General features: G+C 40.2%; 1 protein-coding gene across 3 annotated transcripts in view; it reads right to left on the bottom strand.

Annotated features, from left to right (window-relative positions):
- GLRA2 (glycine receptor alpha 2) overlaps nucleotides 1-14,407 on the bottom strand; it is a 275,863-nt gene that overhangs the window by 100,867 nt on the left and 160,589 nt on the right. For all 3 annotated transcript variants that reach the window (XM_073616951.1, XM_073616953.1, XM_073616950.1), the window contains one exon: nucleotides 4,504-4,653. In XM_073616951.1, coding sequence (XP_073473052.1) covers nucleotides 4,504-4,653 — 150 coding nt within the window. The remainder of the gene's footprint in view (nucleotides 1-4,503; nucleotides 4,654-14,407) is intronic.

Consider the following 14,407-nt stretch of genomic DNA (forward strand, 5'->3'; position numbering starts at 1 on the left):
GCTATGACAGAGGCAAGTCTGAAAGTGATCTCTAGATGGTATTACACCCCCTCAAGACTGGCCTCTATTTTCCCTGCAGCAGACCCTCTATGCTTCAGAGGTTGTCAGCTCACAGGCATGATGGCCCACATTTAGTGGGAATGCCCCAGAATACGTTCATTCTGGAAAAAAATGTTTAACTTGACTGACAGGCTGGTGGGAAGTCAGATTCCCAGAACCCCTATGGTTGTCCTTCTTAACATCCAAATTCTGAAAATCTCCAACTGTTGGGGGCTAAACTTACAGTGGTTAAAAGCCTGGAAACAACTGAAAGTCTCCCTATTGGCGGCAGAAAGGAAAATATCCTGGATATTGTCACAGGAAAAGCATTCCAGCATATTGCTGGACACAACCAACAAATTTGAGACCATCTGGGAACCCTGGGCCAGACACGTGGGCACACCCCTGGGTGCAAACATACCGCCAGACTCAAATATACTCAGCACTTGCGATGCTCTTCTCTTCTTTTCTCCCTTTCCTCTCTTCTCACTCTGAGCTTCTATCCTCTTCTGCCTCCCCACCCCCTCCTATTCAATTCTCCCCATGATAAGAAGTTTAAAGTAGAAAACATCAGGTAGAATTGAAGTATTCCTCTGATTAGATTTGTTTTGTTGCAGAAACCCAGGTGATATACCCATCTTAGATGGTGGGGTTCAGGATGATGGTTGGGGTTAGAGATTCCCCATCCGGCACCGGCAGATCCCATTTGGGGGGCTAGAAGATGTGGGACCTGCCTCCCGTCAAGTAGAGTTTTTTCCACTACGCACCGTGGTTTGGTAATCTCAGGTGATCCTGAATGAATCTTGGATACTTGAAACTGATACTGCTCTTTCTGCAGCTGTTATTTGCATTTTTCATTCTGTTTTGTACTTGATGTCATTTTCAAATGTATTTCCTATGTTTTTACAAAATAAAATTTCTTGAGATAAAAGCAACAATATCCGGTCAAAGCCCTTGTACATGTGGCTATCAAACTCTGAACATGTGGTGTTATCCAGCAGCCAAACTAAAACATATGTGGTGGTGGTGATGGGAGCTCTGTAGCTCTAGAGTCAACTATGAACCCATTCTCTTTGGGGTCTTGGTTAGTGGACCACGTGGCAAAGTAGCAATTCTGGATAAACAGCATGCTGCCTCCAGTAGAGCATTTGGTTGCAATTTTCTAATTTATAGCTTGACAAAAAGGCTAGAGCTGCTGTGGTTCAGCATTAATGAAATAGAGGCAGGACAAGTTCAGTCCTGTTTGGTGGCCAGTCAGTGTGTGCCTTGATGATATATATAGACCTTTCATACTCCTAGCCCTGTCTGTCACAAGGTAACTATACTATGATTGTTTTTTGAACAGGAAAATAATTAAAGTGATTATAAATACTTTTAAAAAAAAATAACAAACATGTTATACTTACCTGCTCTGTGCAATCCTTTTCTGGGGTCCCCTGCCGGTGTTCTATTGATTACTGCAGATCGTCGGATAATGCCTCTGACGATCTGCGCATGCACTGTAGTGGCATCACTCCAGCTGATCGCATCAACACTGCACATGCGCAGATCGTCGGAAGCATTATCTGTCTGTCTGACGATCAGATTCTGCATCCGTGCTTTGCTGATCATCGGGTAATGCCTCTGACGATCTGCGCATGTGCAGTGTTGACGTCATGCCAGCTGATCGGTAGATCAGCTGCTGTGACGCCAGTACTGCGCTTGCGCAGATCGTCTAAGGCATTATCCGACAATTTGCAGCAATCAACAGAACAACGGCACTCCTGGTTCCTCACCTTCGCCGAGTGCCCTAGCAAGCATGCATGCTCTTTCCTGAGACCTGCTCTTAGTATCCATAAAACACACAAAGCTGGGATTGGCCCCGCCCTCATGCTCCCTCATCATTGGCTATAATTGACAGCAGTGGAAGCCAGTGGCTTCCACTGTTTTACCTGAGCCAATGAGGAGGGAGAGAGCCAAGAGAGCCTCTGTTCTTGTGCACATCGCTGGATTGAGATTGGGATCAGGTATGTATTTGGCGGGCTTCTGGGGGAGCTGTATGCAAAATGGTTTCTTTCTTACTGCATAGAGTGCAGTAAGGTTAAAAAAAAAAACTCCTGCCTTTACATCCACTTTAACTGTTTTGATTTTGTGAGCAACATGGACATATTCTGCTTTTAAATTTCACCACGTGAGGCACATAAATGTCATTATACAAAGTTTACTTAGTATAAACTAAAGGTGACATATTATATTCTTAGTATATTTGTATATAGTATATTATAGTATAGTATATTATATCTGAAAATCAGCTACTTTTTGTATGTACCAATGTCCAAAACAGAGACCTAGCTGTTAAGGAGTACTGAGCACTGTGTGATATGCAGTAACCTAAATATCAGCTGAGATATAGGTGGCATACTCTATTCATTAGGAGAGTTGATATATGGTACTGGATCCCTGGAATTTTTTTTATCGCTCATGAATTTTAAAAAGGTGCATAATGTCAGGAAAATTATCTGGCAGCTGCTACATACTAAAAGGTTCTACAATCACCTTGGGCTGAGCCTGTGACTGGAATGAGTAGATCTAGGATTGAAGAGCCACACATGTTAAAGTCCAGTTACAAATGTATATACGTGTGTTTGGAATTTTTATATTGGAATAGAGTCTGAGATTAAAAGTACAATTTTTGTGCTTGCAGAAGACACCAAGCTGTGTAGTGGAATAACGTCCTTATAACATGCTTTCAACTTACAAGCAGACCTTAAAGTGGACCTTCAGTCATTTTTTCAACTTTCCATCTATTAAATCTTCTGCCCTTGTTGTTTTAACTTTGGGTAGTAAAACATTTTTTTTCAGTAAATACCTTATACAGCCCACTTCCTCTTTCTTATCTGGTCATTAGCCTAGGCTTATGACATCATGCACAGCTCTCTCTCACTCTCGTGAGAGTTTGCCAGGGAAGGAGTGGGATGAGTCATAAGAGGGCAAATGAGAGCTGCAGGGCTGCAGAGCTGGAGGTGTGCCTCTGTGTGTCTGTGTAAATCCAGGAAGTGAACAGGCAGCAGCTTCAGCTGCCCGCAGTTAAAATGGATGCAGCCAGACTCAGTGGAGGGAGATTTCTGCAGCATATTTGAGAGAGAGAGAGATAATTTGCCCCTGTACAAAGCATTAGACCTCATCTAGATTATGGAGTTCAGTTTTGAACACCAGTTCACAAAAAAGATATTGTAGAACTGGAGAAAGTGCAGCCAAACTGATAAGATGCATGAAGGAGCTCCCTTAATATCTGGAGGAAAATAGATTTACCCTCCACTAACAGAAAGGCTTCTTTACAGTAAGAGCTGTGAAAATGTGGAATAGACTCCCTCAAGAACAAGTTCTGGCCAGTTCATTAGGGTGTTTTAAAAAAAAGAGCTGGATGCATCAGGGATTGCTGATTCTGAGAATATCGGATTGCCCTCTGGGGCATCAAGGAGGAATTTATTTTTTCCCCACTTGAGCAAATTGGATCATGCTTTATAAGTTTTTGTTTTGCCTACCTCTAGATCAACTGTGTGTATAGGATTCTGTATATTGTGGTTTTCTATTTATTTACTCTATTTTTCTATTTTATTTTTTTCTATTAATTGAACTAGATGGACTTTTTCTTTCAACCCGACTATGTAATAAAACTTATGTCTGGACTTGCAGTGTGGCGCCTCGATCCTAGATCTACATATACGTGATTCCTTATTAACCAAGCTCACTAACAATGACTCAGCGCTAACTTCAGTGCACTAAAGATCGGCTGCAATATGCATGACATACTCTAATCCTTGTCACCTGAGCTTACTATTACAGTGATGATGCTTCAGTGGAGTAGCTTAAATATCTACATCATGGAGCATTTTTTATTTTCAAATAACACAATGTTTTTAAGTTACTGCTGTCTTTTACATATATGTATCATTCAGTTCAAGCTGCAGTCAATAGAACAACAAAAACAGACCGACTTCAGGGCCTTCGTAGATTGGTAAAGTGCATGAACTTTTTCAAAAGGATCTTCCTGCCTGGTACGTTCATACATAGGCTGAAATGCATACAGAGAATGGGTCAATGGATAATGCATTTCATCGGGCACAAAACTGCAAGTTTGTACAAATTTGTGCCTAATGTGATGTGCTGTCCCTGGACCCACACCATGTTCTATTATGGTAAAAGCAGGCTGTAAATAAACAGAAGCTCACGTCTACCTACAATATATTTTGTGCTCATGGGCAATGAGCTTTAGCTGCAGCACCATCTCCACTGCAGAATGATTTCCTAAAAGGGACAAGTCCTCTTGGTCCCTTACCAGCAGCATGCATATTATGTTCTATCAGCATAAACAGAAAATGGAATATTAAAGGAAACAGTGTATACCATAGAAATAACTGTCATATTTAAATTAAACCTTTAAAAATAAAGTAGCTTTATATATACATATAATAGCTATCCTACCTTGCTTTGTCTTTTTTGTCTCCTGCGAAGCCTCAGGAATTCCTTGTGTTGTCTTGACACAAAATTTACAGCTGCGTATTCCAGCAAAGCAGCAAAGACAAACAAAAGGCAAACAGCCATCCAGATGTCAATGGCTTTCACATAGGATACCTGCAAAAGAAAATAACAAAGATGTCAAGAGATCCATGTACCATTAAATTCTTGGTTACAACTTCTATGAGATCTATAGATAATAATGCTACCCTCATATACTGGACCCTGGGGAACTCGACTATGTACTAAATATATATATATACCATGGGTCCCAGATGGCCTCATATTATATTATAACCGATTTTGTAATAAACTTATATAAAACCAGAAATATAACCAATAACTGCAAAAAATGTATGCCAAGATATAATGAGGATATAAAACGAATGACACCTTTTTATGTTTCACTCAATAATAAAAAATACATTGTTATAGTATTTTTTGTTGGTTTTCCAGGGTGCGCTGCTAAATAAGTACAACCTGGGTCTTTAGTAAAAATATGTTTATTTTTTTACACATACAACAACTATATATAAACCCCTATATATTTACATACATATTTACATGCATATATACAATATCATCTATTTGCAGGCATCTCTTCCTGCCACACAGTGATTGTGTTTACTCTTTCCCTCTCCCAATTCAGTTTACTCAAACCATATAAAAACAGTTGACTAAGTGGCCTATTTTACATTTTAGCAGTCATTCAGCAGATATATCAACTGTCTGATATTCATGAAGCATGTAGAGAGAAAAACCAAGAGTTCATACCTTATAAGTAACACAATCTTGAAAATATGGTATAACTGGCATTGAAAATTAGATAATTACATTAAACACTATGTTCATGTCAACATTGTAAAAACAGCTAAATGACCATTATGGGCTGCACACACGGGCCGAATATCGGGCGTCATCAGCTGGTTCAATAGAAACCGTTTGACATTCGGCCCGTGTGTATGGTAGCTGGTCCGTCAGAAGCCGGACATTAGGCTAGTTTCTATCGAAAGGGCATTACTAAAAAAGGTCTGCCTATCAGCATCCGATCAGCGCTCTCAGTCAATGGCCGGTGTGTTCTGGCAGGGGGGGGCGTCCTCCTGTCAGAACACAATAGCTGAGCAGGGCATATCACTGTACTAACATTGCATAGCTTATACAGCGGCTCCTCCCAAGCTCTTCAGTTTTTTTTGTTTAGCCCGCTGGGTTAAATGAAAAAAACAAAAACGAATAGTGTGTACCCGGCTTTAATTATTCTCAGGTCAACCTGCTGTGAATTTACCGGTTCAATACAGGGCATTTTCACCCCCTTCCTTTCCAGACCAATTTTTAGTTTTCAGCGCTGTCGCACTTTAAATGACAATTGCGCGGTCGTGCGACATTGTACCCAAACAAAATTGACATCCTTTTTTTCCCATAAATAGAGCTTTCTTTTGGCGGTATTTGATCACCTCTGCGGTTTTTATTTTTTGCGCTATAAACAAAAGAAGAGCGACAATTTTGAAAAAAACACAATATTTTTTACTTTTTGCTATAATAAATATCCCAATTTTAAAAAAAAAAACAAATTTTTTCCTCAGTTTCGGCCGATACGTATTCTTCTACATATTTTTGGTAAAAAAAATCGCAATAAGCGTATATTGATTGGTTTGCGCAAAAGTTATAGCGTCTACAAAATACGGGATAGATTTATGGCATTTTTTTAAAAAAAATTATTTATTTAATTTTTTTTACTAGTAATAGCGGCGATCGCGATTTTTTTTCATGACTGCGACATTATGGCGGACACATCGGACACTTTTGACACATTTTTGGGACCATTCACATTTATACAGCGATCAATGCTATAAAATTGCATTGATTACTGAGTAAATGTGACAGGCAGTGAAGGGGTTAACCACTACGGGGACACAAGCGGTTAAATGTGTTTCCTAGGCAATACTTCTAACTGTAGGGGGTGGGGACGTACAAGGGGAGGAGACCGATCAGTGTTCCGCAATACTAGGAACACAGATCGCTCTCCTCTCACCTGACAGGACGTGGATCTGTGTGTTTACACACACAGATCCACGGTCCGGCCCGGTTAACGGGCAATCGCGGGTGCCCGGCGGACATCGCGGCCGCCGGGCACACGCACCAGACCCGAGCAACGTGGCGGGTGCGCGCGCACACCCCCTAGATGGCCGGGAACCCGAGGCCGTCATATGACGTCCACCCAGGATGGGAGATCCCATCTGTGGACGTCATATGTCTATACGCGGGTATTGAAGTGGTTAAAGCTAACACAACACACCTACAATTGAACATGAGATTTACATTTAGACCTCTTCAATACTGAAGTGCTGCAAAAACTGGCGATTAAACGCAGGTAGTTTTTACTGTGGTTTTGCTGCGATTTTGAGGCGCTACCGGTGCGCCTTTTTAAGGTCACATGCTTTTAAGGCGCTTTGGAAGCACTGCCTATTCATTTCAATGGGCAGGGGCGTTTTTGAGGCGCTTTTTAAAGCGCTCCAAACATGCCCCAAAGATGCTGTTTGAAGGACATTTTCACTCCCCCACAAGTGCACCTCCCTGATGTAAAAGCATCCAGTAAAATGAATGGGAGGCAGTTTTCAGGCGCTATTTTAAGCGCAAAAGCACCTGAAAACCGCCTCACTGTGAAAGGGGTCTTACCTGGCTCAGAAGTATACTTAAGCATCTTTGATTAAATCACTGTACTGTATATACTGTACAGTGATACTATATACAATACTGTACATCCCTATACTTCCAACTGTTTTTTTCTGAATGCACATCTACTGGCTTCACAGAAGCAGACAAGCTGAGACTGTAGGATTGAATATAATATTTATAAACAATATTTTATATAATGCAGTTCTAATGTTCAACTTTTTTTCTAAATACTGTTAATAGTGTAACCCCTTCAGAACTGCATGCTGACGATTAATGTTCCCAATGCAAGGAGAACATTAATCTACGTTTCATTTTATAACCTAGACTTGAGACCATAGTTACAGCCTCTGACAAGTGATTGGGAAACAAGCAGTATGGTCCTAACCACGTAATCACATAATAATCATGTAATCTCATAACAATTTTGGAGATCATATGAGGTTTGTTCACAAACAAAGCTGTCAGGTGCAGCTGTCACTTTGTCCCTATCTCTTTCTCTTTGTGTAGTTACTGTGCATTACAGTGTGTAAAAATAGATAAATATTATTTAAAAAAATTACATATAGTCATTTAATTAATAACAGTTTCACTTTTGTTTCATTTTTATTAAAAACTCTTAAGCGTAAAATAACCAAAAATGACACACCATACCACAGGGTGGCTTTCCTGATGGTGATAACAGTGGACCATGCCTGCATAAAATCTGCTGCAACAGCCACTACTGGTATTTTCACCCTATAACAGGAAGTGCCTGAATAAGGACCTTCGTGGCAAGATCACTAGGTATTATTATTTTGATGAAGAATGCAAAATATCAAACATGACCTTTGAAGTAATATTAATATGTGTATATATCTGAGCTTTAAGTGATTGGGCTTACACATTTTGCATAGTTCTATTTCAAAAGTAGTCTTTATTTCCTTTATGATACCTTAAATTCGAAGAATCAGAGTCATTTGGACTATGTCTTGACCTGCCCCGCCATAGGATGAACTTTGGGTGGATAAAGCATGAGTTTAATGGGGGCAGCATTTTCATGGCTATTACAACCAATTACAAATAATGTACTTCCTGGCCACTGAACTGTGGTCAGGTAGCCTAGATGGGCCAATGATGGGGGTATTCTTATATGCCAGCCTCCTCTCTGTGAAAATCCCAGAGTTCCCAGCAGCCTTTTGGAAGTGTGTGGAAACTTGGATTAGATAGGGAGAGCTGAGTTTTTATGGGGACAGACAGTTGTGTTATACGGTCTTATATAAACTGCTATACACAGTGTGGTATTCTGCTACATTACAGTGAATTGTAGTGTGGTGAGCTACACTGAGTGTGCCTACCTGTGTGTTTATAATGCATACACCTGTAACTATGGTGTTAGCACTACTGACAAAAAATCCGCCAAATCACCCCACTGCCAGACTTCATGCATCCTTTCCAGAGACAATGAACAGTCTTTTGCAAGCTTTGTTTTTGTTGATTTATTGGGGGGGGGGGTAAAACTTGGATAGGGATAGGGATATGGGATGCCCATGACATTTAATCATTGCCATCATATTTAAAGAATTCAATACACTTTGAACAAAGTTAGAGCCTGAAGATTGAATGTGCATGTTAGACTAAGTATAAATCTTCCCCTGCATCTCCATGCAGACTGTTACTCCCTGCATCTCCATGCAGACTACTGTCTCTAAGAGTTCTCCATCCGTCACCATGTGAGGGACAGAAACATCACTTTTGACTGTGTAAAAGCAATGGTCTTAGATCTCTTCACCTCCTGCCCAAAACTTGGTTCCCCCTGTACAGACTTGATTTCTCCTGCACAAACTTGTGGTTGCTAATTGTAGTATGACACATCCTCTTCTATTGGGTAGTATGAACTCACTCTGAATAAGCCCCTCTACTGGCTCTAGTGGCTCGCTGCTACTAGGCTTGAGGCCTGCAGAACCTCTCCCCGGAGGCCTAATAGGTTAAAAGCCTGTCTTCTAGGAAATGGACTACTGCTCCCAGCCAGCCCAACTGGCAAACCATGTGCCCTCTTGGCCACACTTATTTGACACAGATCCCCACAGTCTCTTCTCTGATCCAGGACTCCCCACCATCCACCGTGTGCATGATGAAGACTCTGCTAGTGACCGTGTAGAAGCAGAGTTCCCTCACAGTTTCCCTGGCACCTCCAGACATCCACTGTGGTAACACTCACCGACCTTCCAGCCCTGAGTCCTTGATGAGGAACTTGTCCGGACCATGCGTTCCGACAGCTTCTCCTGCCCCTCTGCTCCAGGAGTTCCCTGCCACTGACCGTGTGGTGACAGAGACATTGCCAATGACTGTGTAGAGGCAATGTTTCTTCACAGCTCTCCCGGGCCTCCTCCTGCGATCGTTACCCCCCTCCCCCAATAGGGGTGTCCTCCTGCGGCTGTCTAGCACTCCATTCCTCATTTCACCCAGCCGACTTCTCCACCTCAGTGACATGTGACCTCAGCTCATATAGGAGGCCCGCCCCCTGCCAATACCAGATAGGGATTGGGCAGGGCTCCCACATGAGCTGCCTGCCACTCCAGCTCTCAGCCCAGCCTCTCCTCCAGAACATTCTTCCTGGAAGCAGGGGAGGTGCCTCAGAACTGGAGTACAGGTGATCACACCCACTGCTACTCTGACCACTCCCAGCCCCCAGATCAAAACAGATAGGCCTAGCTTGCAGCATAAGCCTGCCTAAATGTGTCTGGGCTGAACAAACCCTAGTAATATAACCCTTACTAGCACCTACCTACTGGTAGAGGGTGCTACACACCAAACAGTCCTTTCTAGGATTACCATTTTGTGTGTGTGTGTATGTGTGTGTCAGCTGCAAATTCAAGTGCTGTTTAGCTGTTGGCCCCACCTTGCAGTTTTTTTTTTTTATAAATATAGGGGTGGGGTTTAGTGTTTTAAGTTTAGGGTTTGGGTTAGTGTTTCATGGTTGGTCTTTAGAGTTTGGGGTTTTATTTCTTTGAGGTATGCATAATTTATTTTAAAATAATTTGGCTAGGGCCTTTTTTATTTTGAGGTCAGCAGTGTGAGGAACCTCTCCTCACTGAATGGTATTTTTTTTATCTTTTGTTGCATTCATACATGTTCCCCATAACAGTGTCCAGTTCCCCATGTGCTTTATTTGACAATCCCTATTCTATTAGCCTTGAAAAGGCCAGAATTAATTTTCAAGATTTGCCTCCCATAGACTTTAATGCTTTAAATTTGCAATTTTTGGACTTTATGATGGGTTCAATGAACACCCCACGAATTGAAACCACACAGGCGCTCATCCCTAGCCATGGTAAATTTTGGCACCTCTAAACTCCTGTAGCAGGGTTTGAATTTTTATTGAGTTAGCCCAACTGGTAAGAGCATGCTGAGAAGCAATCAAAACAAATTACTAACTCAATGGACCCAAGCATAGCCTATAAACTGCCAAACATTGGACAGTTGGCATTCAACCAGAGTCTAGCTAGAGACTGAGATTGTGCAGACAAATAGCAGCCAGAACACAGGCAGCATTTATGGATAGAGTAGTAATCAGGATTCACATGAAAATCATTGAAGTTCACAGGGACCAGCATGATAAATCCCTGACACGGTGCCCGAAGCAGAACTGACACTTTCCATCTCATGATATTAAGGCCAGGCTTGCTTACACTGTAGTTTACTATTTAGGCAGCATATATGGTAAGGACTTTATAACAGTGCATCTGTTGGATCACAAAACACAAAAAAATCTTACAATGATTCCATACCTTCCCACACTTTGTCCAAAACCTAAAGAAATATTGGCGGGAGTTTTGTTTATGTTCATTCTTTATATAACTAAGCCCAATTGATTTACTGTGAACTGAGAGAAGTCTTCATCCTTTAAATGAATTCTCTCTGTAGAGAAATCCATTACTCACCAAAATCATATCTTAGCACAGAAAAAAACTCAACACCATTCAATACGAACAGAATGGACCAAGAACTGTAAACATTCCTACTTTGCATTTTCTCTACTTCCAGAAAAAAAAGGAACACACAATTCTCATACAAAAGCTCTCCAGGTGCAAATCTTAAAGCCTTTTGAATGATGCTAGAAGTGCAAAAATTGTCAAAGTAAAGAAAAACTTCACACAGTTCCAGGAACAGCGGGGACTGTATAGCCGTAAACTGAATGGAAAGTTAGTGATTGTGGAAGTTCTAATAAAAACTCCTAATAAAAAGAGACATGCTGATGAAATTTCAATGCTGAATGGCAATCAAGTAGCAGTTTGCTTATATTAAACAGAATTTAGAGTTATAAGTTGCTCGCATAAAATATTTATGCATTCACTTTTATGGTCACAATATCACATCCCCAATTTCTGCGAACATATCTGTCAAAACAATGGACTAGGTATCAGGTGGCACAAGTACAACAACCGAGTAATCCCTTTTCGACTTCATTTCACACACCTGTACAATACCTATGGACCAGAGCAAATTTTACATTTCTATTAAGGGCCTATTGATTTGGCAAGAACGTTGTTATTACTTAGCATAGTAAAACTATAGGCAAAACTTTTTTTTTTTTATTTTGGATAGTGTGAGGGGGGGATTATAATGTCTGGTAATTTGTTTTGCTATCTGTGTCTCATTCCGGTCCTATATGAGAGGAAACCCCTAAAAATTAAGGGAATCCATTGGGACCACCTACATCACCAGAGCTAGTGTCCCCATTGGAAAATTTCCGCTCTATTATTGTTCTGGGGACAACCCAGAATTTTAGATGTTCTTTTACTTTCACTTTTGATAATAACGATAAACAGGACACATTTAGAGGGTGAACCACAGGTATTCCAATCCATCTCTACTCTATCCAAAGCTAAAAAATATTTGCTTTAGTTAAACTTTAAAGTGGATGTAAACCCTCTACTATACCCAGTGAAGTGAACAGCCTCAGATGATACACAGAGATGAAACAATCCTCCTACATAGGTTTTACCTGTTTATCTGCAGTCTTCCCTACACCCATTCAAAAATGCAGAAAAGTGTTGAAATCTTTCGTCATCTGTCAGGAGCAAAGAGCAGAGGGTGGAGAGGCTGCAGTTACAGTGTGTGAGAGCTAATTGGAGGAAAAGCACAGACCCCCCTCCACACAGCAGAAGAACTGTGTTCTGAATAGCCAAATTGTCTGCTGAGCTCTCCACCCCCTCCCTTTCCCTCCCAAATCTAATTTTATCTTATGTGTTGTGAGAACGTCTCAGAACAGAAGTGACACATGCTGATAACAGAGGAACGAAGCACCAGAAAGAAACACCACTTAGAGCTTTGGAGAGAGATAAGTAAACACTTCAGGTTCCATGACAACCATTTTAGGATACTTAAGATAACAAAGTAATACACGTATCTTTTTTTAGGACAAACAAGGCTTTTTTTTGGTGGTATTGTCTTACAAAAATTATGTAATTTTTATTGTAATCTATACAGAAAATCATAATAAAACTAAAAAAACCCACACTTTTCTAAACTGATCGGTGTTATAATAAATGTAAACATTATTATATCATTTGTTTGTAAAATGACACTTAACTTATCATTCTACATTGTAGTACAAAGTAAATTTTTTTAAGTTTCAATATTATTGGTTACAAAATTATAAATAAATAAAATAATAATAATGGTTAAGTAGAGAAAGGGAAGTATTAGTTAATTAGGATTGATTAGGGCAAACTGAGGGTTCTTAAGGGGTTAATAGAGACGCATTTTGTTTTAAAAAAATGTTTTTTTTTATCAGGGTGCTTTAACTGACATCATATGCAAATGAAAGTTCATCTCATTATTCTGCAAATGACTGGAATATATTAGAAACAAAAGTATAATGTTACGTGGGGGGTTATTTACGAAAGGCAAATCCACTTTCCACTGCAAGTGCACTTGAAAGTGCAGTCGCTCTAGATCTAAGGGGTAGATCTGAAATGAGTGGAATCTCTTCTGATTTTATCATCCAATCATGTGGAAGCTAAAAGGCTGTTTTTTTTTTCCTTGCATGTCCCCCTCAGATCTACAGTGACTTTACTTTCAAGTGCACTTGCAGTGCAAAGTGGATTTTCCTTTAGTAAATAACCCCCTCTGTGTCTCTCTTTCTGTGTGTGAACAATGTTTATAAACAACAAGGCAGACTGTCCAACTCATTTGCTTGGCAAGTGAGGAGAAAAAGGTCCCACAAGGCAAAAGGACAGGGTGTACTAAACATGATCTGTATACTTAAATTAAGCTTTTTTGGGACATGTGTAGCAGGTCCACAACTTGTTCTCTTTTCTTCATAGACAAATATTTCTTGTAAATTGCTATAGTCTCAAAACCTCTTGTTTGGCTCAGCTATATACCTATATATTTTATTGAATTATCTGTTATTTTTCAATTATCTAATCAATACTTGTGGAGGGATGAGACCAATACTTAATTTACCAGATATTATTTTTTGTTGTTGTTTTTTTTACTCAGATTCTATTTAATGGATTTGTTTTTTTCCCTCACAACAAAAAAACATACAAACATTGCATAACATAATAACATACACATCACATAAACCTACAAAAAAAAAAAAAAAAAAAAAGAAGCACCCCACCTATAAAACGACTTATACAAAAACAAACATTTATAATTTGTAGTTCGGAGTTACCTACTCCGCTAACAGAGACATAGACTGCATCCATTGTGCCCAGATGGCATCAAACTTACTCATTGAGTTTCTTAACAAATAAGTATGTTTTTCAAAAGAAATAAGCCTGTTAAGAACAAAAATCCAGTCAGAATGGGGGGATAGCGGGAGGTGCACTCTGTGTGCCACAAAAAGGGCATGAGGAATAGTATTAGAAATAGGAGTATAGGAAGTAGGATCAAGATAGTCCAATAGGCAAATAAGTGATTGAACTGGAATGTTTAGATCAAAAAGCTCATTAAGTGTACCAACCACCTCCTCCTACCTGAATTGCCACATCTGCCACATGCTGGATCAGATCTCAAGCCTATAGAATACAAAAATTCCGGGGTTCTATATACCCCGTGTAAAATAAAAATGGGTCAATCTATGAGATGGGGAGAGAGAGGCAAGAGGAAGAGACCAAAGAATCTCCCCCCAGACCTCCTTAAGGATAAAGTCAATATCTCGTACCCATCCTGCCCTGGAACGCATAGGAGACCTAATAAAAACTTT

Source organism: Aquarana catesbeiana, linkage group LG02 (assembly GCF_042186555.1).
Source record: "Aquarana catesbeiana isolate 2022-GZ linkage group LG02, ASM4218655v1, whole genome shotgun sequence".
NCBI lineage: Eukaryota > Metazoa > Chordata > Amphibia > Anura > Ranidae > Aquarana > Aquarana catesbeiana.